Source organism: Engystomops pustulosus, unplaced genomic scaffold (genome assembly GCF_040894005.1).
Source record: "Engystomops pustulosus unplaced genomic scaffold, aEngPut4.maternal MAT_SCAFFOLD_142, whole genome shotgun sequence".
Lineage (NCBI taxonomy): Eukaryota > Metazoa > Chordata > Amphibia > Anura > Leptodactylidae > Engystomops > Engystomops pustulosus.
The window spans coordinates 208,628-235,886 of NW_027285022.1; the positions used below are offsets into that span (position 1 = coordinate 208,628).

General features: G+C 56.2%; 1 protein-coding gene across 1 annotated transcript in view; it reads right to left on the reverse strand.

Annotated features, from left to right (window-relative positions):
- The window catches only part of LOC140108517 (syntaxin-binding protein 5-like), a 172,691-nt gene that overhangs the window by 89,947 nt on the left and 55,485 nt on the right, over positions 1 to 27,259 (reverse strand). Inside the window, exons 8-13 of the mRNA XM_072131784.1 lie at positions 27,126 to 27,204; positions 24,555 to 24,703; positions 20,400 to 20,472; positions 15,873 to 16,020; positions 14,008 to 14,075; positions 13,662 to 13,702 (exon numbers count right to left, since the gene is read on the reverse strand). Coding sequence (XP_071987885.1) covers positions 13,662 to 13,702; positions 14,008 to 14,075; positions 15,873 to 16,020; positions 20,400 to 20,472; positions 24,555 to 24,703; positions 27,126 to 27,204 — 558 coding nt within the window. The remainder of the gene's footprint in view (positions 1 to 13,661; positions 13,703 to 14,007; positions 14,076 to 15,872; positions 16,021 to 20,399; positions 20,473 to 24,554; positions 24,704 to 27,125; positions 27,205 to 27,259) is intronic.

Sequence of the window (27,259 nt, forward strand, 5' to 3'; positions counted from 1 at the left end):
GTGTACTATGTGCAGGGTGTGTACTGTGTGCAGGGTGTGTACTATGTGCAGGGTCCTGTGTACTATGTGCAGGGGGTGTGTACTATGTGCAGGGGGTGTACTATGTGCAGGGGGTGTACTATGTGCAGGAGGTGTACTATGTGCAGGGTGTGTACTATGTGCAGTGTCCTGTGTACTATGTGCAGTGTGTACAATGTGCTGGGTCCTGTGTACTATGTGCAGTGTGTACTATGTGCAGTGTCCTGTGTACTATGTGCAGTGTGTACTATGTGCAGTGTCCTGTGTACTATGTGCAGGGTCCTGTGTACTATGTGCAGTGTGTACTGTGTGCAGTGTCCTGTGTACTATGTGCAGGGTCCTGTGTACTATGTGCAGTGTCCTGTGTACTATGTGCAGGGTCCTGTGTACTATGTGCAGGGTCCTGTGTACAATGTGCAGGGTCCTGTGTACAATGTGCAGGGTCCTGTGTACTATGTGCAGGGGGTGTACTATGTGCAGTGTCCTGTGTACTATGTGCAGGGTCCTGTGTACTATGTGCAGGGGCCTGTGTTCTATGTGCAGTGTCCTGTGTGCTATGTGCAGTGTCCTGTGTGCTATGTGCAGGGTCCTGTGTGCTATTTGCAGGGTCCTGTGTACTATGTGCAGGGTCCTGTGTACTATGTGCAGGGTCCTGTGTACTATGTGCAGGGTCCTGTGTACTATGTGCAGTGTGCTGTGTGCTATGTGCAGGGTCCTGTGTACTATGTGCAGGGTCCTGTGTATTATGTGCAGTGTCCTGTGTACTATGTGCAGTGTCCTGTGTACTATGTGCAGTGTCCTGTGTACTATGTGCAGGGTCCTGTGTACTATGTGCAGTGTCCTGTGTACTATGTGCAGTATCCTGTGTGCTATGTGCAGTGTCCTGTGTACTATGTGCAGTGTCCTGTGTACTATGTGCAGGGTCCTGTGTACTATGTGCAGGGTCCTGTGTACTATGTGCAGGGTCCTGTGTACTATGTGCAGTGTCCTGTGTACTATGTGCAGGGTCCTGTGTACTATTTGCAGGGTCCTGTGTATTATGTGCAGTGTGTGCTATGTGCAGTGTCCTGTGTACTATGTGCAGGGTCCTGTGTACTATGTGCAGGGGTCCTGTGTACTATGTGCAGTGTGTACTATGTGCAGTGTCCTGTGTACTATGTGCAGGGTCCTGTGTACTATGTGCAGGGTCCTGTGTACTATGTGCAGTGTGTGCTATGTGCAGTGTCCTGTGTACTATGTGCAGTGTCCTGTGTACTATGTGCAGTGTCCTGTGTACTATGTGCAGTGTCCTGTGTACTATGTGCAGGGTCCTGTGTATTATGTGCAGGGTCCTGTGTATTATGTGCAGGGTCCTGTGTACTATGTGCAGGGTCCTGTGTACTATGTGCAGTGTCCTGTGTACTATGTGCAGGGTCCTGTGTACTATGTGCAGGGTCCTGTGAACTATGTGCAGGGGTCCTGTGTACTATGTGCAGTGTGTACTATGTGCAGGGTCCTGTGTACTATGTGCAGTGTGTGGATTTCTGGTGCACATTATTCTGGTGCCCCCTGCACTGCTCCAGCACATTTTTGGGGGGCCTCTTTACCATGGGGAGTGTGACACACCTATTTTGGACTTTGCATGATAAATGTGGCGCACGGTTCGGCTGAGCACCCGACGTCGCCTTCAGGGGAAAAAAATTGTTTCTCTTCGGGTATAATGTGGTTGCGACACAAAAGTGGCGCGGACACTACCTACATACCTGTGCGAGGAGTCTACACATTAAAGAAGGTACAAAGTCTGATAGAAAACTGGTGCAAGCACCTCAGTACATGCGCTCCAGGTCAGAGAACTACAGTAACACAACACTACCAGGAATAACACACCATCCCCCGGCCCCCGCCGGCACATGTACAGGCACGTTACCCAGACGAGGCACTAACTGAACAATATGGTATTTCTGTGTTTGGAGGAGAAATAATTATGAGGACAACCCGAGAACACAGTCCCAAACATAAGGATGGTGGCTGTGTATTCCAGCATAAAGATGGGTGGTGGCTGGGTCTTCCGGCATGAAGATGGGTGGTGGCTGGGTCCTCAGACATGAAGATGGGTGGTGGCTGGGTCTTCCAGCATAAAGATGGGTGGTGGCTGGGTCCTCCGGCATGAAGATGGGTGGTGGCTGGGTCTTCCAGCATGAAGATGGGTGGTGGCTGGGTCTTCCAGCATGAAGATGGGTGGTGGCTGGGTCTTCCAGCATGAAGATGGGTGGTGGCTGTGTATTCCGGTATGAAGATGGGTGGTGGCTGGGTCTTCCAGCATGGAGATGGGTGGTGGCTGGGTCTTCCAGCATGGAGATGGGTGGTGGCTGTGTATTCCGGTATGAAGATGGGTGGTGGCTGGGTCTTCCAGCATGGAGATGGGTGGTGGCTGGGTCGTCTGGCATGAAGATGGGTGGTGGCTGGGTCTTCCAGCATGAAGATGGGTGGTGGCTGGGTCTTCCAGCATGGAGATGGGCGGTGGCTGGGTCTTCCAGCATGAAGATGGGTGGTGGCTGAGTCTTCCGGTATGAAGATGGGTGGTGGCTGGGTCTTCCAGCATGAAGATGGGTGGTGGCTGGGTCTTCCAGCATGAAGATGGGCGGTGGCTGGGTCTTCCAGCATGTAGATGGGTGGTGGCTGGGTCTTCCAGCATGGAGATGGGTGGTGGCTGGGTCTTCCAGCATGAAGATGGGTGGTGGCTGAGTCTTCCGGTATGAAGATGGGCAGCGGCTGGGTCTTCCAGCATGGAGATGGGTGGTGGCTGGGTCTTCCAGCATGAAGATGGGTGGTGGCTGAGTCTTCCGGTATGAAGATGGGTGGTGGCTGGGTCTTCCAGCATGAAGATGGGTGGTGGCTGGGTCTTCCAGCATGAAGATGGGCGGTGGCTGGGTCTTCCAGCATGTAGATGGGTGGTGGCTGGGTCTTCCAGCATGTAGATGGGTGGTGGCTGGGTCTTCCGGCATAAAGATGGGTGGTGGCTGGGTCTTCCACCATAAATAAAGGTCGTGGCTGGGTGCTCCAGCATGAAGATGGGTGGTGGCTGGGTCTTCCGGTATGAAGATGGGTGGTGGCTGGGTCTTCCAGCATAAAGATGGATGGTGGCTGGGTCTTCCGGCATGGAGATGGGTGGTGGCTGTGTATTCCGGTATGAAGATGGGTGGTGGCTGGGTCTTCCAGCATGGAGATGGGTGGTGGCTGGGTCGTCTGGCATGAAGATGGGTGGTGGCTGGGTCTTCCAGCATGAAGATGGGTGGTGGCTGGGTCTTCCAGCATGGAGATGGGCGGTGGCTGGGTCTTCCAGCATGGAGATGGGCGGTGGCTGGGGCTTCCAGCATGAAGATGGGTGGTGGCTGGGTCTTCCGGTATGAAGATGGGTGGTGGCTGGGTCTTACAGCATGAAGATGGGTGGTGGCTGGGTCTTCCGGTATGAAGATGGGTGGTGGCTGGGTCTTCCGGTATGAAGATGGGTGGTGGCTGGGTCTTACAGCATGAAGATGGGTGGTGGCTGGGTCTTCCGGTATGAAGATGGGTGGTGGCTGGGTCTTCCAGCATGAAGATGGGTGGTGGCTGGGTCTTCCGGTATGAAGATGGGTGGTGGCTGGGTCTTACAGCATGAAGATGGGTGGTGGCTGAGTCTTCCGGTATGAAGATGGGTGGTGGCTGGGTCTTCCAGCATGAAGATGGGTGGTGGCTGGGTCTTCCAGCATGAAGATGGGCGGTGGCTGGGTCTTCCAGCATGTAGATGGGTGGTGGCTGGGTCTTCCAGCATGGAGATGGGTGGTGGCTGAGTCTTCCGGTATGAAGATGGGCAGCGGCTGGGTCTTCCAGCATGGAGATGGGTGGTGGCTGGGTCTTCCAGCATGAAGATGGGTGGTGGCTGAGTCTTCCGGTATGAAGATGGGTGGTGGCTGGGTCTTCCAGCATGAAGATGGGTGGTGGCTGGGTCTTCCAGCATGAAGATGGGCGGTGGCTGGGTCTTCCAGCATGTAGATGGGTGGTGGCTGGGTCTTCCAGCATGTAGATGGGTGGTGGCTGGGTCTTCCGGCATAAAGATGGGTGGTGGCTGGGTCTTCCACCATAAATAAAGGTCGTGGCTGGGTGCTCCAGCATGAAGATGGGTGGTGGCTGGGTCTTCCGGTATGAAGATGGGTGGTGGCTGGGTCTTCCAGCATAAAGATGGATGGTGGCTGGGTCTTCCGGCATGGAGATGGGTGGTGGCTGTGTATTCCGGTATGAAGATGGGTGGTGGCTGGGTCTTCCAGCATGGAGATGGGTGGTGGCTGGGTCGTCTGGCATGAAGATGGGTGGTGGCTGGGTCTTCCAGCATGAAGATGGGTGGTGGCTGGGTCTTCCAGCATGGAGATGGGCGGTGGCTGGGTCTTCCAGCATGGAGATGGGCGGTGGCTGGGGCTTCCAGCATGAAGATGGGTGGTGGCTGGGTCTTCCAGCATGAAGATGGGTGGTGGCTGGGTCTTCCGGTATGAAGATGGGTGGTGGCTGGGTCTTACAGCATGAAGATGGGTGGTGGCTGGGTCTTCCGGTATGAAGATGGGTGGTGGCTGGGTCTTCCAGCATAAAGATTGATGGTGGCTGGGTCTTCCAGTATGAAGATGGGTGGTGGCTGGGTCTTCCAGTATGAAGATGGGTGGTGGCTGGGTCTTCCAGCATGGAGATGGGTGGTGGCTGTGTATTCCGTTATGAAGATGGGTGGTGGCTGGGTCTTCCGGTATGAAGATGGGTGGTGGCTGGGTCTTCCGGTATGAAGATGGGTGGTGGCTGGGTCTTCCGGTATGAAGATGGGTGGTGGCTGGGTCTTCCGGTATGAAGATGGGTGGTGGCTGGGTCTTCCAGCATAAATAAAGGTCGTGGCTGGGTCCTCCAGAATGAAGATGGGTGGTGGCTGGGTCTTCCGGTATGAAGATGGGTGGTGGCTGGGTCTTCCAGCATGAAGATGGGTGGTGGCTGGGTCTTCCAGCATGGAGATGGGTGGTGGCCGGGTCTTCCAGCATGGAGATGGGTGGTGGCCGGGTCTTCCAGCATGAAGATTGGTGGTGGCTGTGTATTCCAGCATGAAGATGGGTGGTGGCTGGGTCTTCCAGCATGAAGATGGGCGGTGGCTGGGTCTTCCAGCATGAAGATGGGTGGTGGCTTCCAGACCAAACCCAATCCAATATCTATGGATGCACTAAGACTTAATGTTGCCCAATGACAGCCCCGAAACCAGAAAAATCTGGAGAAGATCAGTATGTGTGCGGGTCAATGGATGTAGAAGTGCTATGTGTTCCAGTGAAAAGATGTAGCAGCGCTGTGTGTGTTTGAGTGAAGGGATGTAGTAGAGTTGTGTGTGTGAGTGAAGGGATGTAGTAGAGCTGTGTGTGTGTGAGTGAAGGGATGTAGTAGAGCAGTGTGTGTGTGAGTGAAGGGAGGTAGTAGAGATGTCTGTGTGTGAGTGAAGGGATGTAGTAGAGCTGTTTGTGTGTGAGTGAAGGGATGTAGTGGAGCAGTGTGTGTGTGAGTGAAGGGATGTAGTAGTTATGTGTGTATGTGAATCGACCAAACCTGGGGTGCATCTTATAGTCCAAAAAATATGGTACTTATTCCCCCCTTGTACAAGTAGGGTACAGAAAGATGTGTGGGTCAGGTGACCCGTGTGTGTGGTCAGAGGAAGGAGATGTGGGGGAGCATCCTGCGGGGGGCGCTCTCTGCGTCTTATGCTGCTCCTGGATCAGTTCTCCGCTCTGCCCGTACGACAAGCAGAACATCCTGTGATCCGAGAAGATTTAATTCCCCCCAAACAATGGAGTAAATGGAGCGCGGAGCGGGCTGTGGGAGTCGGGCTGAGGTCGGGGACATTTGTCACCTCTCCGGGTTATTTTTGGAGCTGAGGATCGGCGCTGAGCTCATTGTGATTGCTGCTCCGGCTGAAGACAAATGAAGTGAAGTCAACATCTCCAGGCACAAGCCGCAGCCTAACCGAGGGAGATGCGTGGCCGCTCACGTGGAAAGCTCAGCGCCGGGGTCTTCCCTTCAGACATTTTATTTTTACAAAAGATAAAGTAAAATTTCATCAGAACAAACGGAGAAAATGTGAGGGAAGAAGAATCTGCAGAGTAGACAGAGTGCGATACTCTGCAGCAGAGAAGAGCGGCGCAACAAAGGGGACCCGATGCTAGCAGCACAACACAGGGGGCCCAAAGCAGGCGGCACAACACAGGGGGCCTCAATGCAGGCGGCACAACACAGGGGGCCTCAATGCAGGCGGCACAACACAGGGGGCCTCAATGCAGGCGGCACAACACAGGGGGCCTCAATGCAGGCGGCACAACACAGGGGGCCCAATGCAGGCGGCACAACACAGGGGGCCTCAATGCAGGCGGCACAACACAGGGGGCCCAATGCAGGCGGCGCAACACAGGGGGCCCAATGCTAGCGGCAAAACACAGGGGGCCTCAATGCAGGCGGCACAACACAGGGGGCCTCAATGCAGGCGGCACAACACAGGGGGCCCAATGCAGGCGGCACAACACAGGGGGCCTCAATGCAGGCGGCACAACACAGGGGGCCCAATGCAGGCGGCACAACACAGGGGGCCTCAATGCAGGCGGCACAACACAGGGGGCCTCAATGCAGGCGGCACAACACAGGGGGCCCAATGCAGGCGGCACAACACAGGGGGCCTCAATGCAGGCGGCACAACACAGGGGGCCCAATGCAGGCGGCACAACACAGGGGGCCCAATGCTAGCGGCACAACACAGGGGGCCTCAATGCAGGCGGCACAACACAGGGGGCCTCAATGCAGGCGGCACAACACAGGGGGCCCAATGCAGGCGGCGCAACACAGGGGGCCCAATGCTAGCGGCACAACACAGGGGGCCCAATGCTAGCGGCGCAACACAGGGGGCCAATGCTAGCGGCGCAACACAGGGGGCCAATGCTAGCGGCGCAACAAAGGGGACCCGATGCTAGCAGCACAACACAGGGGGCCCAAAGCAGGCGGCACTACACAGGGGGCCTCAATGCAGGCGGCACAACACAGGGGGCCCAATGCAGGCGGCACAACACAGGGGGCCTCAATGCAGGCGGCACAACACAGGGGGCCCAAAGCAGCCGGCACAACACAGGGGGCCCAATACAGGCGGCACAACACAGGGGGCCCCAATGCAGGCGGCACAACACAGGGGGCCCAATGCTAGCGGCGCAACACAGGGGGCCCAATGCTAGCGGCGCAACACAGGGGGCCCAATGCTAGCTTCGCAAAACAGGGGCCCGAATGCTAGCGGCGCAACACAGGGGGCCAAATGCTAGCGGCGCAACACAGGGGGCCCAATGCTAGCGGTGCAACACAGGGGGCCCAATGCTAGCGGCGCAACACAGGGGGCCCAATGCTAGCTTCGCAACACAGGGGGCCCAATGCTAGCAGCGCAACACAGGGGGCCCAATGCTAGCGGCGCAACACAGGGGGCCCAATGCTAGCTTCGCAACACAGGGGGCCCAATGCTAGCGGCGCAACACAGGGGGCCCAATGCTAGCAGCCCACCAGGCTATGGCCACACATTACAGTGTCTGCGCCAGTTTTGTGTCGCGGTTGCTCTGTGTCCGACAAGACAGGAAATATGTGCAGCTAAAGCGGCTGTTACTGCTGAGCCCGAGTATGACACATTTATTACTGACCGTGCGCCACATTTATTACTGACCGTGCACCACATTTATTACTGACCGTGCGCCACATTTATTACTGACCGTGCGCCACATTTATTACTGACCGTGCACCACATTTATTACTGACCATGCACCACATTTATTACTGACCGTGCGCCACATTTATTACTGACCGTGCGCCACATTTATTACTGACCGTGCGCCACATTTATTACTGACCGGGCACCACAACAACAATGATGCATTCTGCTGGAGCAGTGCAGGGGGCGCCACAATCCATGAATCTGGGGCCCCCTGCACACTACACAGGACACTGCACTGGTTCTGATAAATCTCTCCCGGGACAATACATAACACTGGCTGCAGAGAGCACAGCAGTGTGAGGTCTGATTACACATCTCTCCAGGGACAATACATAACACTGGTTGCACAGAGCACAGCAGTGTGAGGTCTGATTACACATCTCTCCAGGCATAATACATAACACTGGCTGCAGAGAGCACAGAGTACAGCAGTGTGAGGTCTGATTACACATCTCTCCAGGCATAATACATAACACTAGCTGCAGAGAGCACAGAGCACAGCAGTGTGAGGTATGATTACACATCTCTCCAGGGACAATACATAACACTGGCTGCAGAGAGCACAGAGCACAGCAGTGTGAGGTCTGACTACACATCTCTCCAGGGACAATACATAACACTGGTTGCACAGAGCACAGCAGTGTGAGGTCTGATTACACATCTCTCCAGGCATAATACATAACACTGGCTGCAGAGAGCACAGAGTACAGCAGTGTGAGGTCTGATTACACATCTCTCCAGGCATAATACATAACACTAGCTGCAGAGAGCACAGAGCACAGCAGTGTGAGGTATGATTACACATCTCTCCAGGGACAATACATAACACTGGCTGCAGAGAGCACAGAGCACAGCAGTGTGAGGTCTGATTACACATCTCTCCAGGTACAATACATAGCACTGGCTGCAGAGAGCACAGAGCACAGCAGTGTGAGGTCTGATTACACATCTCTCCAGGGACAATATATAACACTGGCTGCAGAGAGCACAGAGCACAGCAGTGTGAGGTCTGATTACACATCTCCCCAGGTACACTACATAACACTGGCTGCAGAGAGCACAGAGCACAGCAGTGTGAGGTCTGATTACACATCTCTCCAGGAACAGTACATAACACTGGCTACAGAGAGCACAGAGCACAGCAGTGTGAGGTCTGATTACACATCTCTCCAGGGACAATACATAACACTGGCTGCAGAGAGCACAGAGCACAGCAGTGTGAGGTCTGATTACACATCTCTCCAGGGACAGTACATAACACTAGCTGCAGAGAGCACAGAGCACAGCAGTGTGAGGTCTGATTACACATCTCTCCAGGGACAATACATAACACTGGCTGCAGAGAGTACAGAGCACAGCAGTGTGAGGTCTGATTACACATCTCTCCTGGGACAATACATAACACTGGCTGCAGAGAGCACAAAGCACAGCAGTGTGAGGTCTGATTACACATCTCTCCAGGGACAATACATAACACTGGCTGCAGAGAGCACAGAGCACAGCAGTGTGAGGTCTGATTACACATCTCTCCGGGGACAATACATAACACTGGCTGCAGAGAGCACAGAGCACAGCAGTGTGAGGTCTGATTACACATCTCTCCAGGGACAGTACATAACACTGGCTGCAGCGAGCACAGAGCACAGCAGTGTGAGGTCTGATTACACATCTCTCTGGGACAATACACAGCACTGGCTGCAGAGAGCACAGAGCACAGCAGTGTGAGGTCTGATTACACATCTCTCCAGGGACAATACATAACACTGGCTGCACAGAGCACAGCAGTGTGAGGTCTGATTACACATCTCTCCGGGGACAATACATAACACTGGCTGCAGAGAGCACAGAGCACAGCAGTGTGAGGTCTGATTACACATCTCTCCAGGGACAGTACATAACATTGGCTGCAGAGAGCACAGAGCATAGCAGTGTGAGGTCTGATTACACATATCTCCAGGGACAATACATAACACTGGCTGCAGAGAGCACAGAGCACAGCAGTGTGAGGTCTGATTATACATCTCTCCAGGACAATACATAACACTGGCTACAGAGAGCACAGAGCACAGCAGTGTGAGGTCTGATTACACATCTCTCCAGGGACAATACATAACACTGGCTGCAGAGAGCACAGAGCACAGCAGTGTGAGGTCTGATTACACATCTCTCCAGGGACAATACATAACACTGGCTGCAGAGAGCACAGAGCACAGCAGTGTGAGGTCTGACTACACATCTCTCCAGGGACAATACATAACACTGGTTGCACAGAGCACAGCAGTGTGAGGTCTGATTACACATCTCTCCAGGCATAATACATAACACTGGCTGCAGAGAGCACAGAGTACAGCAGTGTGAGGTCTGATTACACATCTCTCCAGGCATAATACATAACACTAGCTGCAGAGAGCACAGAGCACAGCAGTGTGAGGTATGATTACACATCTCTCCAGGGACAATACATAACACTGGCTGCAGAGAGCACAGAGCACAGCAGTGTGAGGTCTGATTACACATCTCTCCAGGTACAATACATAGCACTGGCTGCAGAGAGCACAGAGCACAGCAGTGTGAGGTCTGATTACACATCTCTCCAGGGACAATATATAACACTGGCTGCAGAGAGCACAGAGCACAGCAGTGTGAGGTCTGATTACACATCTCCCCAGGTACACTACATAACACTGGCTGCAGAGAGCACAGAGCACAGCAGTGTGAGGTCTGATTACACATCTCTCCAGGAACAGTACATAACACTGGCTACAGAGAGCACAGAGCACAGCAGTGTGAGGTCTGATTACACATCTCTCCAGGGACAATACATAACACTGGCTGCAGAGAGCACAGAGCACAGCAGTGTGAGGTCTGATTACACATCTCTCCAGGGACAGTACATAACACTAGCTGCAGAGAGCACAGAGCACAGCAGTGTGAGGTCTGATTACACATCTCTCCAGGGACAATACATAACACTGGCTGCAGAGAGTACAGAGCACAGCAGTGTGAGGTCTGATTACACATCTCTCCTGGGACAATACATAACACTGGCTGCAGAGAGCACAGAGCACAGCAGTGTGAGGTCTGATTACACATCTCTCCAGGGACAATACATAACACTGGCTGCAGAGAGCACAGAGCACAGCAGTGTGAGGTCTGATTACACATCTCTCCGGGGACAATACATAACACTGGCTGCAGAGAGCACAGAGCACAGCAGTGTGAGGTCTGATTACACATCTCTCCAGGGACAGTACATAACACTGGCTGCAGCGAGCACAGAGCACAGCAGTGTGAGGTCTGATTACACATCTCTCTGGGACAATACACAGCACTGGCTGCAGAGAGCACAGAGCACAGCAGTGTGAGGTCTGATTACACATCTCTCCAGGGACAATACATAACACTGGCTGCACAGAGCACAGCAGTGTGAGGTCTGATTACACATCTCTCCGGGGACAATACATAACACTGGCTGCAGAGAGCACAGAGCACAGCAGTGTGAGGTCTGATTACACATCTCTCCAGGGACAGTACATAACATTGGCTGCAGAGAGCACAGAGCATAGCAGTGTGAGGTCTGATTACACATATCTCCAGGGACAATACATAACACTGGCTGCAGAGAGCACAGAGCACAGCAGTGTGAGGTCTGATTATACATCTCTCCAGGACAATACATAACACTGGCTACAGAGAGCACAGAGCACAGCAGTGTGAGGTCTGATTACACATCTCTCCAGGGACAATACATAACACTGGCTGCAGAGAGCACAGAGCACAGCAGTGTGAGGTCTGATTACACATATCTCCAGGGACAATACATAACACTGGCTGCAGAGAGCACAGAGCACAGCAGTGTGAGGTCTGATTATACATCTCTCCAGGACAATACATAACACTGGCTACAGAGAGCACAGAGCACAGCAGTGTGAGGTCTGATTACACATCTCTCCAGGGACAATACATAACACTGGCTACAGAGAGCACAGAGCACAGCAGTGTGAGGTCTGATTACACATCTCTCCAGGGACACTACATAACACTGGCTGCAGAGAGTACAGAGCACAGCAGTGTGAGGTCTGATTACACATCTCTCCAGGGACAATACAGAACACTGGCTGCAGAGAGCACAGAGCACAGCAGTGTGAGGTCTGATTACACATCTCTCCAGGGACAATACATAACACTGGCTGCAGAGAGCACAGAGCACAGCAGTGTGAGGACTGATTACACATCTCTCTAGGGACAGTACATAACACTGGCTGCAGAGAGCACAGAGCACAGCAGTGTGAGGTCTGATTACACATCTCTCCAGGGACAATACATAACACTGGCTGCAGAGAGCACAGAGCACAGCAGTGTGAGGTCTGATTACACATATCTCCAGGGATAATACATAACACTGGCTGCAGAGAGCACAGAGCACAGCAGTGTGAGGTCTGATTACACATCTCTCCAGGGACAGTACATAACACTGGCTGCAGAGAGCACAGAGCACAGCAGTGTGAGGTCTGATTACACATCTCTCCAGGGACAATACATAACACTGGCTGCAGAGAGCAGAGAGCACAGCAGTGTGAGGTCTGATTACACATCTCTCCAGGGACAATACATAACACTGGCTGCAGAGAGCACAGAGCACAGCAGTGTGAGGTCTGATTACACATCTCTCCAGGGACAATACATAACACTGGCTGCAGAGAGCACAGAGCACAGCAGTGTGAGGTCTGATTACACATCTCTCCAGGGACAATACATAACACTGGCTGCAGAGAGCACAGAGCACAGCAGTGTGAGGTCTGATTACACATCTCTCCAGGGACAATGCATAACACTGGCTGTAGAGAGCACAGAGCACAGCAGTGTGAGGTATGATTACACATCTCTCCAGGGACAATACATAACACTGGCTGCAGAGAGCACAGAGCACAGCAGTGTGAGGTCTGATTACACATCTCTCCAGGGACAATGCATAACACTGGCTGTAGAGAGCACAGAGCACAGCAGTGTGAGGTCTGATTACACATCTCTCCAGGGACAATACATAACACTGGCTGCAGAGAGCACAGAGCACAGCAGTGTGAGGTCTGATTACACATCTCTCCAGGGACAATACATAACACTGGCTGCAGAGAGCACAGAGCACAGCAGTGTGAGGTCTGATTACACATCTCTCCAGGGACAATACATAACACTGGCTGCAGAGAGCACAGAGCACAGCAGTGTGAGGTCTGATTACACATCTCTCCAGGGACAATGCATAACACTGGCTGTAGAGAGCACAGAGCACAGCAGTGTGAGGTATGATTACACATCTCTCCAGGGACAATACATAACACTGGCTGCAGAGAGCACAGAGCACAGCAGTGTGAGGTCTGATTACACATCTCTCCAGGGACAATGCATAACACTGGCTGTAGAGAGCACAGAGCACAGCAGTGTGAGGTATGATTACACATCTCTCCAGGGACAATACATAACACTGGCTGCAGAGAGCACAGAGCACAGCAGTGTGAGGTCTGATTACACATCTCTCCAGGGACAATACATAACACTGGCTGCAGAGAGCACAGAGCACAGCAGTGTGAGGTCTGATTACACATCTCTCCAGGGACAATACATAACACTGGCTGCAGAGAGCACAGAGCACAGCAGTGTGAGGTAGTGGCGTGTGATTGCACCTACTGATGGTTTCAGAATGAATAATGATAATTTCTAAGATCCTTTCTGTAGTTTAGATCACTGATTGCTGTCACTGAATGTTTATATCCACCGTCAGCAAGTGATGATATTGAAAATTGTAAAGTAATAAAATGTTGGCTGCTGTATGAGGGGATTGTGGCTCGGGGGCTGCACGGTAAGTATGACGGTCACTTACTGGCAGAGGCGTCCCAGAACTTGACAGAACCATCGGCGTGCCTGTGAACAGAAAGGAGGAGAGAGGTCAGCGCTCAGGTCCAGGGTCATGTACTGTGCAGATCTGCAGGGTCCGGAATATTCTGACAGCTGAGGGTTTGTTACAATTGTATCCAGTCTAGACGCTGTGTGAGATAACCTGTACTGATACATTGTAACAAACATCAGCACAGGTGAGGTTTTTGCAGCCGATTTCCAGACTGGATACATTGTAACAAAACCACAGCACTAATAAACACCTGCAGCAGGAAGGAGCAGCAGGCAGGAGGTTCTATCTGCTGCCACTACCCCCGCTATGCCAGCCTCACCCAGTGACGATGATCTCGGGGTACGCCGTGGTCCCCAGGTTCCAGACGCCGCCAGTGATGGGCCATTCCTGCACAGAACACAAGACATGTAAAATCACCACACAGCACAGCCCCGCCTCCTGCGCACACAGCCCCGCCTTCTGAGCACACAGCCCCGCCCCTGATCACACAGCCCCGCCTCCTGCGCACACAGCTCCACCCCCTGATCACACAGCCCCGCCTCCTGCGCAGACAGCCCACCCCTAATCACACAGCCCCGCCTCCAGAGCACACTACACAGCCCCGCCTCCAGAGCACACTACACAGCCCCGCCTCCAGAGCACACTACACAGCCCCGCCTCCAGAGCACACTACACAGGCCCGCCTCCAGAGCACACTACACAGGCCCGCCTCCAGAGCACACTACACAGCCCCGCCTCCAGAGCACACTACACAGCCCCGCCTCCAGAGCACACTACACAGCCCCGCCTCCAGAGCACACTACACAGCCCCGCCTCCAGAGCACACTACACAGCCCCGCCTCCAGAGCACACTACACAGCCCCGCCTCCAGAGCACACTACACAGCCCCGCCTCCAGAGCACACTACACAGCCCCGCCTCCAGAGCACACTACACAGCCCCGCCTCCAGAGCACACTACACAGCCCCGCCTCCAGAGCACACTACACAGCCCCGCCTCCAGAGCACACTACACAGCCCCGCCTCCAGAGCACACTACACAGCCCCGCCTCCAGAGCACACTACACAGCCCCGCCTCCAGAGCACACTATACAGCCCCGCCTCCTGAGCACACTACACAGCCCCGCCTCCTGAGCACACTACACAGCCCCGCCTCATGAGCACACGACACAGCCCCGCCTCATGAGCACACGACACAGCCCCGCCTCATGAGCACACGACACAGCCCCTCCTCCTGAGCACACGACACAGCCCCGCCTCCTGAGCACACTATACAGCCCCGCCTCCTGAGCACACTATACAGCCCCGCCTCCTGAGCACACTATACAGCCCCGCCTCCTGAGCACACTATACAGCCCCGCCTCCTGAGCACACTATACAGCCCCGCCTCATGAGCACACTGCACAGCCCCGCCTCATGAGCACACTGCACAGCCCCGCCTCCTGAGCACACGACAAAGCCCCGCCTCCTGAGCACACGACACAGCCCCGCCTCCTGAGCACACGACACAGTCCCGCCTCCTGAGCACACGACACAGCCCCGCCTCCAGAGCACACTACACAGCCCCTCCTCCTGAGCACACTACACAGCCCCTCCTCCTGAGCACACTACATAGCCGCGCCTCCTGAGCACACTACACAGCCCCTCCTCCTGAGCACACTACACAGCCCCTCCTCCTGAGCACACTACACAGCCCCTCCTCCTGAGCACACTACACAGCCCCGCCTCCTGAGCACACGACACAGCCCCGCCTCCTGAGCACACGACACAGCCCCGCCTCCTGAGCACACTACACAGCCCCTCCTCCTGAGCACACTACACAGCCCCTCCTCCTGAGCACACTACACAGCCCCGCCTCCTGAGCACACTACACAGCCCCGCCTCCTGAGCACACTACACAGCCCCTCCTCCTGAGCACACTACACAGCCCCTCCTCCTGAGCACACGACACAGCCCCGCCTCCTGAGCACACGACACAGCCCCGCCTCCTGAGCACACTACACAGCCCCTCCTCCTGAGCACATACAGCCGCTCCTCCGGAGCACACTACACAGCCCCTCCTCCTGAGCACATACAGCCGCTCCTCCGGAGCACACTACACAGCCCCTCCTCCTGAGCACATACAGCCGCTCCTCCGGAGCACACGGCACAGCCCCGCCTCCTGAGCACATACAGCCGCTCCTTACCTTGTTGCTGTATCCTGATTTTTTGTGCTTTGCTCCCAGAGCGTAGAGAACCAGAATAAACTCGTGAGGACAATCTGCAAAATACTCGGTGCAGGTGACCGGGGACTCGTGGATGTCCATGGAGTAGGGATTCTCGAAGATCGGAAAGCTGCCGGACAGGACAGAGGGGTCCGGATATTACTACAGTGTATCCTGTATATGTCTCATCATAGCCAGAGCCCCCAATATACCAGAGCCCCCAATATACCAGAGCCCCCAATACACCAGAGCCCCCAATATACCAGAGCCCCCAATATACCAGAGACCCCGCTATACCAGAGCCCCCACTATACCAGAGCCCCCCTATACCAGAGCCAGAGCCCCCACTATACCAGAGCCCCCACTATACCAGAGCCCCCAATATACCAGAGACCCCACTATACCAGAGCCCCCACTATACCAGAGCCCCCAATATACCAGAGCCCCCACTGTACCAGAGCCCCCCTATAGCAGAGCCAGAGCCCCCACTATACCAGAGCCCCCACTAAACCAGAGCCCCCACTATACCAGAGCCCCCACTATACCAGAGCCCCCACTATACCAGAGCCCCTCTATACCAGAGCCAGAGCCCCCAATATACCAGAGACCCCCTATACCAGAGCCCCCACTATAACAGAGCCCCCGTTATACCAGAGCCCCCACTATACCAGAGCCCCCACTATACCAGATCCCCCAATATACCAGAGCCCCCAATATACCAGAGCCCCCGCTATACCAGAGCCCCCGCTATACCAGAGCCAGAGCCCCCAATATACCAGAGACCCCACTATACCAGAGCCCCCACTGTACCAGAGCCCCCCTATAGCAGAGCCCCCGCTATACCAGAGCCCCTGCTATACCAGAGCCCCCAATATACCAGAGCCCCCAATATACCAGAGACCCCACTATACCAGAGCCCCCCTATAGCAGAGCCCCCGCTATACCAGAGCCCCCAATATACCAGAGCCAGAGCCCCCGCTATACCAGAGCCCCCACTATACCAGAGCCCCCAATATACCAGAGCCCCCGCTATACCAGAGCCAGAGCCCCCAATATACCAGAGACCCCACTATACCAGAGCCCCCACTGTACCAGAGCCCCCCTATAGCAGAGCCCCCGCTATACCAGAGCCCCTGCTATACCAGAGCCCCCAATATACCAGAGCCCCCAATATACCAGAGACCCCACTATACCAGAGCCCCCCTATAGCAGAGCCCCCGCTATACCAGAGCCCCCAATATACCAGAGCCAGAGCCCCCGCTATACCAGAGCCCCCACTATACCAGAGCCCCCACTATACCAGAGCCAGAGCCCCCAATATACCAGAGACCCCCTATACCAGAGCCCCCACTATACCAGATCCCCCAATATACCAGAGACCCCCTATACCAGAGCCCCCACTATAACAGAGCCCCCGTTATACCAGAGCCCACACTATACCAGAGCCCCCAATATACCAGAGACCCCGCTATACCAGAGCCCCCACTATACCAGAGTCCCCAATATACCAGAGCCCCCAATATACCAGAGCCCCCACTATACCAGAGCCCCCACTATACCAGAGCCCCCGCTATACCAGAGCCCCCGCTATACCAGAGCCAGAGCCCCCAATATACCAGAGCCCCCAATATACCAGAGACCCCACTATACCAGAGACCCCGCTATACCAGAGACCCCGCTATACCAGAGCCCCCACTATACCAGAGTCCCCACTATACCAGAGCCCCCAATATACCAGAGCCCCCACTATACCAGAGCCCCCACTATACCAGAGCCCCCGCTATACCAGAGCCCCCGCTATACCAGAGCCAGAGCCCCCAATATACCAGAGCCCCCAATATACCAGAGACCCCACTATACCAGAGCCCCCCTATAGCAGAGCCCCCGCTATACCAGAGCCCCCAATATACCAGAGCCAGAGCCCCCGCTATACCAGAGCCCCCACTATACCAGAGCCCCCAATATACCAGAGCCCCCGCTATACCAGAGCCAGAGCCCCCAATATACCAGAGACCCCACTATACCAGAGCCCCCACTGTACCAGAGCCCCCCTATAGCAGAGCCCCCGCTATACCAGAGCCCCTGCTATACCAGAGCCCCCAATATACCAGAGCCCCCAATATACCAGAGACCCCACTATACCAGAGCCCCCCTATAGCAGAGCCCCCGCTATACCAGAGCCCCCAATATACCAGAGCCAGAGCCCCCGCTATACCAGAGCCCCCACTATACCAGAGCCCCCACTATACCAGAGCCAGAGCCCCCAATATACCAGAGACCCCCTATACCAGAGCCCCCACTATACCAGATCCCCCAATATACCAGAGACCCCCTATACCAGAGCCCCCACTATAACAGAGCCCCCGTTATACCAGAGCCCACACTATACCAGAGCCCCCAATATACCAGAGACCCCGCTATACCAGAGCCCCCACTATACCAGAGTCCCCAATATACCAGAGCCCCCAATATACCAGAGCCCCCACTATACCAGAGCCCCCACTATACCAGAGCCCCCGCTATACCAGAGCCCCCGCTATACCAGAGCCAGAGCCCCCAATATACCAGAGCCCCCACTGTACCAGAGCCCCCCTATAGCAGAGCCCCCGCTATACCAGAGCCCCCAATATACCAGAGCCCCCAATATACCAGAGCCCCCCTATAGCAGAGCCCCCCTATAGCAGAGCCCCCGCTATACCAGAGCCCCCGCTATACCAGAGCCCCCAATATACCAGAGCCAGAGCCCCCAATATACCAGAGCCCCCACTATACCAGAGCCCCCAATATACCAGAGCCAGAGCCCCCAATATACCAGAGCCCCCCATATACCAGAGCCCCCAATATACCAGAGCCCCCACTATACCAGAGCCCCCAATATACCAGAGCCCCCAATATACCAGAGCCAGAGCCCCCAATATACCAGAGCCCCCCTATACCAGAGCCCCCAATATACCAGAGCCCCCAATATACCAGAGCCCCCACTATACCAGAGCCAGAGCCCCCAATATACCAGAGCCAGAGCCCCCGCTATACCAGAGCCCCCACTATACCAGAGCCCCCAATATACCAGAGCCCCCAATATACCAGAGCCCCCAATATACCAGAGCCCCCAATATACCAGAGCCAGAGCCCCCAATATACCAGAGCCCCCCTATACCAGAGCCCCCAATATACCAGAGCCCCCACTACACCAGAGCCCCCAATATACCAGAGCCCCCACTATACCAGAGCCAGAGCCCCCAATATACCAGAGCCAGAGCCCCCAATATACCAGAGCCCCCACTATACCAGAGCCAGAGCCCCCACTATACCAGAGCCAGGGCCCCCAATATACCAGAGCCCCCAATATACCAGAGCCCCCAATATACCAGAGCCCCCAATATACCAGAGCCCCCGCTATACCAGAGCCCCCACTATACCAGAGCCCCCACTATACCAGAGCCAGAGCCCCCAATATACCAGAGCCCCCAATATACCAGAGCCCCCAATATACCAGAGCCCCCAATATACCAGAGCCCCCAATATACCAGAGCCCCCAATATACCAGAGCCAGAGCCCCCAATATACCAGAGCCCCCCTATACCAGAGCCCCCAATATACCAGAGCCCCCAATATACCAGAGCCCCCACTATACCAGAGCCAGAGCCCCCAATATACCAGAGCCAGAGCCCCCGCTATACCAGAGCCCCCACTATACCAGAGCCCCCAATATACCAGAGCCCCCAATATACCAGAGCCCCCAATATACCAGAGCCAGAGCCCCCAATATACCAGAGCCCCCCTATACCAGAGCCCCCAATATACCAGAGCCCCCACTACACCAGAGCCCCCAATATACCAGAGCCCCCACTATACCAGAGCCAGAGCCCCCAATATACCAGAGCCAGAGCCCCCAATATACCAGAGCCCCCACTATACCAGAGCCAGAGCCCCCACTATACCAGAGCCAGGGCCCCCAATATACCAGAGCCCCCAATATACCAGAGCCCCCAATATACCAGAGCCCCCAATATACCAGAGCCCCCGCTATACCAGAGCCCCCACTATACCAGAGCCCCCACTATACCAGAGCCAGAGCCCCCAATATACCAGAGCCCCCAATATACCAGAGCCCCCAATATACCAGAGCCCCCAATATACCAGAGCCCCCAATATACCAGAGCCCCCAATATACCAGAGCCAGAGCCCCCAATATACCAGAGCCCCCAATATACCAGAGCCCCCAATATACCAGAGCCAGAGCCCCCAATATACCAGAGCCCCCAATATACCAGAGCCCCCAATATACCAGAGCCCCCACTATACCAGAGCCCCCAATATACCAGAGCCCCCAATATACCAGAGCCAGAGCCCCCGTTATACCAGAGCCCCCACTATACCAGAGCCCCCCTATACCAGAGCCAGAGCCCCCGTTATACCAGAGCCCCCAATATACCAGAGCCCCCACTACACCAGACCCCCTGCTATACAAGGCGCTGCTCTCGCTCACTGGGTCAGAACGTTTCTTACTTGCTTTGGGTCAGATCCACCACGATGAAGTCTCTCTCCATCAGCACCACCACGGCGTACGGCTCCTGGAATTCTGGGGGAGAACGAAGGAACAATCACTAGAAAGTGACCGGCGCCGCTCCCCCTCATCCTACCGGACCCCTGAGAACCCCTGAGCCCGGCAGCACAGAGGGGGCATCACGCACCACTGCTCCCCCCTCATCCTACCGGACCCCTGAGAACCCCTGAGCCCGGCAGCACAGAGGGGGCGTCACGCACCACTGCTCCCCCCTCATCCTACCGGACCCCTGAGAAACCCTGAGCCCGGCAGCACAGAGGGGGCGTCACGCACCACTGCTCCCCCTCATCCTACCGGACCCCTGAGCCCGGCAGCACAGAGGGGACATCACGCACCACTGCTCCCCCCTCATCCTACCGGACCCCTGAGAACCCCTGAGCCCGGCAGCACAGAGGGGGCGTCACGCACCACTGCTCCCCCCTCATCCTACCGGACCCCTGAGAACCCCTGAGCCCGGCAGCACAGAGGGGGCATCACGCACCACTGCTCCCCCCTCATCCTACCGGACCCCTGAGAACCCCTGAGCCCGGCAGCACAGAGGGGGCGTCACGCACCACTGCTCCCCCCTCATCCTACCGGACCCCTGAGAACCCCTGAGCCCGGCAGCACAGAGGGGGCGTCACGCACCACTGCTCCCCCCTCATCCTACCGGACCCCTGAGAACCCCTGAGCCCGGCAGCACAGAGGGGGCGTCACGCACCACTGCTCCCCCCTCATCCTACCGGACCTCTGAGAACCCCTGAGCCCGGCAGCACAGAGGGGGCGTCACGCACCACTGCTCCCCCCTCATCCTACCGGACCCCTGAGAACCCCTGAGCCCGGCAGCACAGAGGGGGCGTCACGCACCACTGCTCCCCCCTCATCCTACCGGACCCCTGAGAACCCCTGAGCCCGGCAGCACAGAGGGGGCGTCACGCACCACTGCTCCCCCCTCATCCTACCGGACCCCTGAGAACCCCTGAGCCCGGCAGCACAGAGGGGACGTCAAGCACCACTGCTCCCCCCTCATCCTACCGGACCCCTGAGAACCCCTGAGCCCGGCAGCACAGAGGGGGCGTCACGCACCACTGCTCCCCCCTCATCCTACCGGACCCCTGAGAACCCCTGAGCCCGGCAGCACAGAGGGGGCGTCACGCACCACTGCTCCCCCCTCATCCTACCGGACCCCTGAGAACCCCTGAGCCCGGCAGCACAGAGGGGGCGTCACGCACCACTGCTCCCCCCTCATCCTACCGGACCCCTGAGAACCCCTGAGCCCGGCAGCACAGAGGGGGCGTCACGCACCACTGCTCCCCCTCATCCTACCGGACCCCTGAGAACCCCTGAGCCCGGCAGCACAGAGGGGGTGTCACGCACCACTGCTCCCCCCTCATCCTACCGGACCCCTGAGAACCCCTGAGCCCGGCAGCACAGAGGGGGCGTCACGCACCACTGCTCCCCCCTCATCCTACCGGACCCCTGAGAACCCCTGAGCCCGGCAGCACAGAGGGGGCGTCACGCACCACTGCTCCATCCTCATCCTACCGGACCCCTGAGAACCCCTGAGCCCGGCAGCACAGAGGGGGCATCACGCACCACTGCTCCCCCCTCATCCTACCGGACCCCTGAGAACCCCTGAGCCCGGCAGCACAGAGGGGGCGTCACACACCACTGCTCCCCCCTCATCCTACCGGACCCCTGAGAACCCCTGAGCCCGGCAGCACAGAGGGGACGTCACGCACCACTGCTCCCCCCTCATCCTACCGGACCCCTGAGAACCCCTGAGCCCGGCAGCACAGAGGGGGCGTCACGCACCACTGCTCCCCCCTCATCCTACCGGACCCCTGAGAACCCCTGAGCCCGGCAGCACAGAGGGGGCATCACGCACCACTGCTCCCCCCTCATCCTACCGGACCCCTGAGAACCCCTGAGCCCGGCAGCACAGAGGGGGCGTCACGCACCACTGCTCCCCCCTCATCCTACCGGACCCCTGAGAACCCCTGAGCCCGGCAGCACAGAGGGGGCGTCACGCACCACTGCTCCCCCCTCATCCTACCGGACCCCTAAGAACCCCTGAGCCCGGCAGCACAGAGGGGGCGTCACGCACCACTGCTCCCCCTCATCCTACCGGACCCCTGAGAACCCCTGAGCCCGGCAGCACAGAGGGGGCGTCACGCACCACTGCTCCCCCCTCATCCTATAGACCCCTAAGAACCCCTGAGCCCGGCAGCACAGAGGGGGCGTCACGCACCACTGCTCCTCCCTCATCCTACCGGACCCCTGAGAACCCCTGAGCCCGGCAGCACAGAGGGGGCGTCACGCACCACTGCTCCCCCCTCATCCTACCGGACCCCTGAGAACCCCTGAGCCCGGCAGCACAGAGGGGGCGTCACGCACCACTGCTCCCCCCTCATCCTACCGGACCCCTGAGAACCCCTGAGCCCGGCAGCACAGAGGGGGCGTCACGCACCACTGCTCCCCCCTCATCCTACCGGACCCCTGAGAACCCCTGAGCCCGGCAGCACAGAGGGGGCGTCACGCACCACTGCTCCCCCCTCATCCTACCGGACCCCTGAGAACCCCTGAGCCCGGCAGCACAGAGGGGGCGTCACGCACCACTGCTCCATCCTCATCCTACCGGACCCCTGAGAACCCCTGAGCCCGGCAGCACAGAGGGGGCGTCACACACCACTGCTCCCCCCTCATCCTACCGGACCCCTGAGAACCCCTGAGCCCGGCAGCACAGAGGGGGGACATCACGCACCACTGCTCCCCCCTCATCCTACCGGACCCCTGAGAACCCCTGAGCCCGGCAGCACAGAGGGGGCGTCACGCACCACTGCTCCCCCCTCATCCTACCGGACCCCTGAGAACCCCTGAGCCCGGCAGCACAGAGGGGGCATCACGCACCACTGCTCCCCCCTCATCCTACCGGACCCCTGAGAACCCCTGAGCCCGGCAGCACAGAGGGGGGGTCACGCACCACTGCTCCCCCCTCATCCTACCGGACCCCTGAGAACCCCTGAGCCCGGCAGCACAGAGGGGGGACATCACGCACCACTGCTCCCCCCTCATCCTACCGGACCCCTGAGAACCCCTGAGCCCGGCAGCACGGAGGGGGGGTCACGCACCACTGCTCCCCCCTCATCCTACCGGACCCCTGAGAACCCCTGAGCCCGGCAGCACGGAGGGGGGGTCACGCACCACTGCTCCCCCCTCATCCTACCGGACCCCTGAGAACCCCTGAGCCCGGCAGCACAGAGGGGACGTCACGCACCACTGCTCCCCCCTCATCCTACCGGACCCCTGAGAACCCCTGAGCCCGGCAGCACAGAGGGGGTGTCACGCACCACTGCTCCCCCCTCATCCTACCGGACCCCTGAGAACCCCTGAGCCCGGCAGCACAGAGGGGGCGTCACGCACCACTGCTCCCCCCTCATCCTACCGGACCCCTGAGAACCCCTGAGCCCGGCAGCACAGAGGGGGCGTCACGCACCACTGCTCCATCCTCATCCTACCGGACCCCTGAGAACCCCTGAGCCCGGCAGCACAGAGGGGGCGTCACGCACCACTGCTCCCCCCTCATCCTACCGGACCCCTGAGAATCCCTGAGCCCGGCAGCACAGAGGGGGCGTCACGCACCACTGCTCCCCCCTCATCCTACCGGACCCCTGAGAACCCCTGAGCCCGGCAGCACAGAGGGGGGGTCACGCACCACTGCTCCCCCCTCATCCTACCGGACCCCTGAGAACCCCTGAGCCCGGCAGCACAGAGGGGGCGTCACGCACCACTGCTCCCCCCTCATCCTACCGGACCCCTGAGAACCCCTGAGCCCGGCAGCACAGAGGGGGTGTCACGCACCACTGCTCCATCCTCAGGTCAGGAGATATCGTCTACCCTGCATCAGGATCGGCTGAGGATGCACCTACTTATAAATGCTTAAAGGGGTTTTCCATAGAGAACGTTCAGCTCATAAAGAGAGAATGGAAAGCAGACAGCGCCGCCCTCAGTGCAGTGGTCAGGACTAGATACTGCAGCTCATCCATTAGCGCTGAGCTGCAGTGACTCCGCTCAGCCACCACACAGAGAGCGGCGCTGTCTGCAGATTCCCCTCTTACCGTTGGGATAGGGCGTCTCACACAGCGTCAGGAAGTCCACGATGGGGTGGTCCATCTCCAGGACCGTGATGGCCTTGCCGTGCATGATGGTCAGACTGGGCCTGCGGCTGTCGTAGGACAATCCGCCCGAGAATATGACGAACGGTTCACTAGGAGGAAGGGAGAAGACAATATCAGGGGGGGAGGGGGGGTGTGGGTGCCGTCCCCCCTTATTTCTGGTTGGGGGGGGGGTCCTGTTATGGAGACAGATACTTGGACCTGGGCCAGAATCTCCCAAAGTCCAAACCGCTGATCTCCTGGGAGAAGCCATCCATATCCTGTGGGACCCTTATCTGGTGTCATCACATCACCCATAGGGTCCGGACAGGGGCTTATTCACACGCCGGGGGTCATTTACTAAGGGCCCGAATCGATATTTTTCGTTGGGTTACCCGATTATTACCGATTTGAGTCATCTGCGATGCGCCGGAAATCGGGGGGCGTGGCCGTCGGAAGACCCGACGGATTCCAAAAAACCGCCGGATTTAAAAAAAAGTGTAGCTTGACACGCGCTTACCTGCACCCGGCCCGGCTTGGTGAACTCCAGTGAACTCCGACCGACCTCGGCACAGCAGCGACACCTGGTGGACGACCTTAGTGAATCACCGAAAGACCCGAATCCTCCACAGAGAACGCTCCGCTGGATCGCGCCACGACCGGGTAAGTAAATCTGCCCCACTGGGTTTTCCGACGGCCACGCCCACCCGATTTCCGTCGCATGCATGCCGGTGCCGATGCACCACAATCCGATCACATGCGCCAAAAACCCGGGGCAATTCAGGGAAAGACGGTGCAAATCGGTAATATTTGGGAAACCCAATGGAAAAACCCTGAGTAAATGACCCCCAGTGAGTCACTGATGCCAGGTATAACCTTTCAATTACACTTCAAAAGGGGGGGGGGGGGCACAGAGAAGGTGAGCGAGTAACGTGATCAACTCTGCTGATCCAGGTATAACTAGCTGGATTAGAGTGTAATCTGGGTATAACTAGCTGGATTAGAGTGTGATGTGGGTATAACTAGCTGGATTAGAGTGTGATGTGGGTATAACTAGCTGGATTAGAGTGTGATGTGGGTATAACTAGCTGGATTAGAGTGTGATCTGGGTATAACTAGCTGGATTAGAGTGTGATCTGGGTATAACTAGCTGGATTAGAGTGTGATCTGGGTATAACTAGCTGAATTACAGTGTAATCTGGGTATAACTAGCTGGATTAGAGTGTGATCTGGGTATAACTAGCTGAATTACAGTGTAATCTGGGTATAACTAGCTGGATTACAGTGTGATCTAGGTATAACTAGCAGGATTACAGTGTGATCTGGGTATAACTAGCTGGATTACAGTGTGATCTGGGTATAACTAGCTGGATTATAGTGTGATCTGGGTATAACTAGCTGGATTAAAGTGTGATCTGGGTATAACTAGCTGGATTACAGTGTGATCTGGGTATAACTAGCTGGATTAGAGTGTGATCTGGGTATAACTAGCTGGATTATCCTGTGATCTGGGTATAACTAGCTGGATTAGAGTGTGATCTGGGTATAACTAGCTGAATTACAGTGTAATCTGGGTATAACTAGCTGAATTACAGTGTGATCTGGGTATAACTAGCTGGATTACAGTGTGATGTGGGTATAACTAGCTGGATTACAGTGTGATGTGGGTATAACTAGCTGGATTACAGTGTGATCTGGGTATAACTAGCAGAATTAAAGTGTGATCTGGGTATAAGTAGCTGGATTAAAGTGTGATCTGGGTATAACTAGCTGGATTAGAGTGTGATCTGGGTATAACTAACTGGATTAGAGTGTGATCTGGGTATAACTAGCTGGATTAGAGTGTGATCTGGGTATAACTAACTGGATTAGAGTGTGATCTGGGTATAATTTGCTGGATTAGAGTGTGATCTGGGTATAATTTGCTGGATTAGAGTGTGATCTGGGTATAATTTGCTGGATTAGAGTGTGATCTGGGTATAACTAGCTGGATTAGAGTGTGATCTGGGTATAACTAGATGCATTAGAGTGTAATCTGGGTATAACTAGCTGGATTAAAGTGTGATCTGGGTATAACTAGCTGGATTAGAGTGTGATATGGGTATAACTAGCTGGATTATCCTGTGATCTGGGTATAACTAGCTGGATTAGAGTGTGATCTGGGTATAATTTGCTGGATTATAGTGTAATCTCTCAGGTTTTGGGCGCTGTGTGACTGGCAGCTTCTCTGGATGTGTTTGATCCTTGTGAGGAGGCGCGAGGCACTACAGAGCGGCCTCTCCACCTCCTCCAGGATACATGAAGCTGTGTATGCAGCCCCCGCGCTGGCCCTCACCTCCCTCACCCCCTCCAGTACAGAATTATAATCCTCCCGTTTAGAGTATACAGCTCCTGTGCTAATCTATGTGTCTCCATGGATGCAGACTACAGACCTGGTGTAGTCTGATGCTGCAGTCATGTGGTTACAGGCTGATCCCTGGGGGTGCGGGTGCATATAACTCACCATTAGGGTAGGTGAGGGCGGGGGTCACTTACCTGTTCTTACAGGTCCTGTACTCCACCTTTAGGATGGGCTTACAGGATTCCGGCTTCTTTCCGTCTTTCTGAGTTTTTCCTATGAGACAGCAGAGGTTTAATCCATCAGATCCAATCCCATGTGTGAGGCTCAG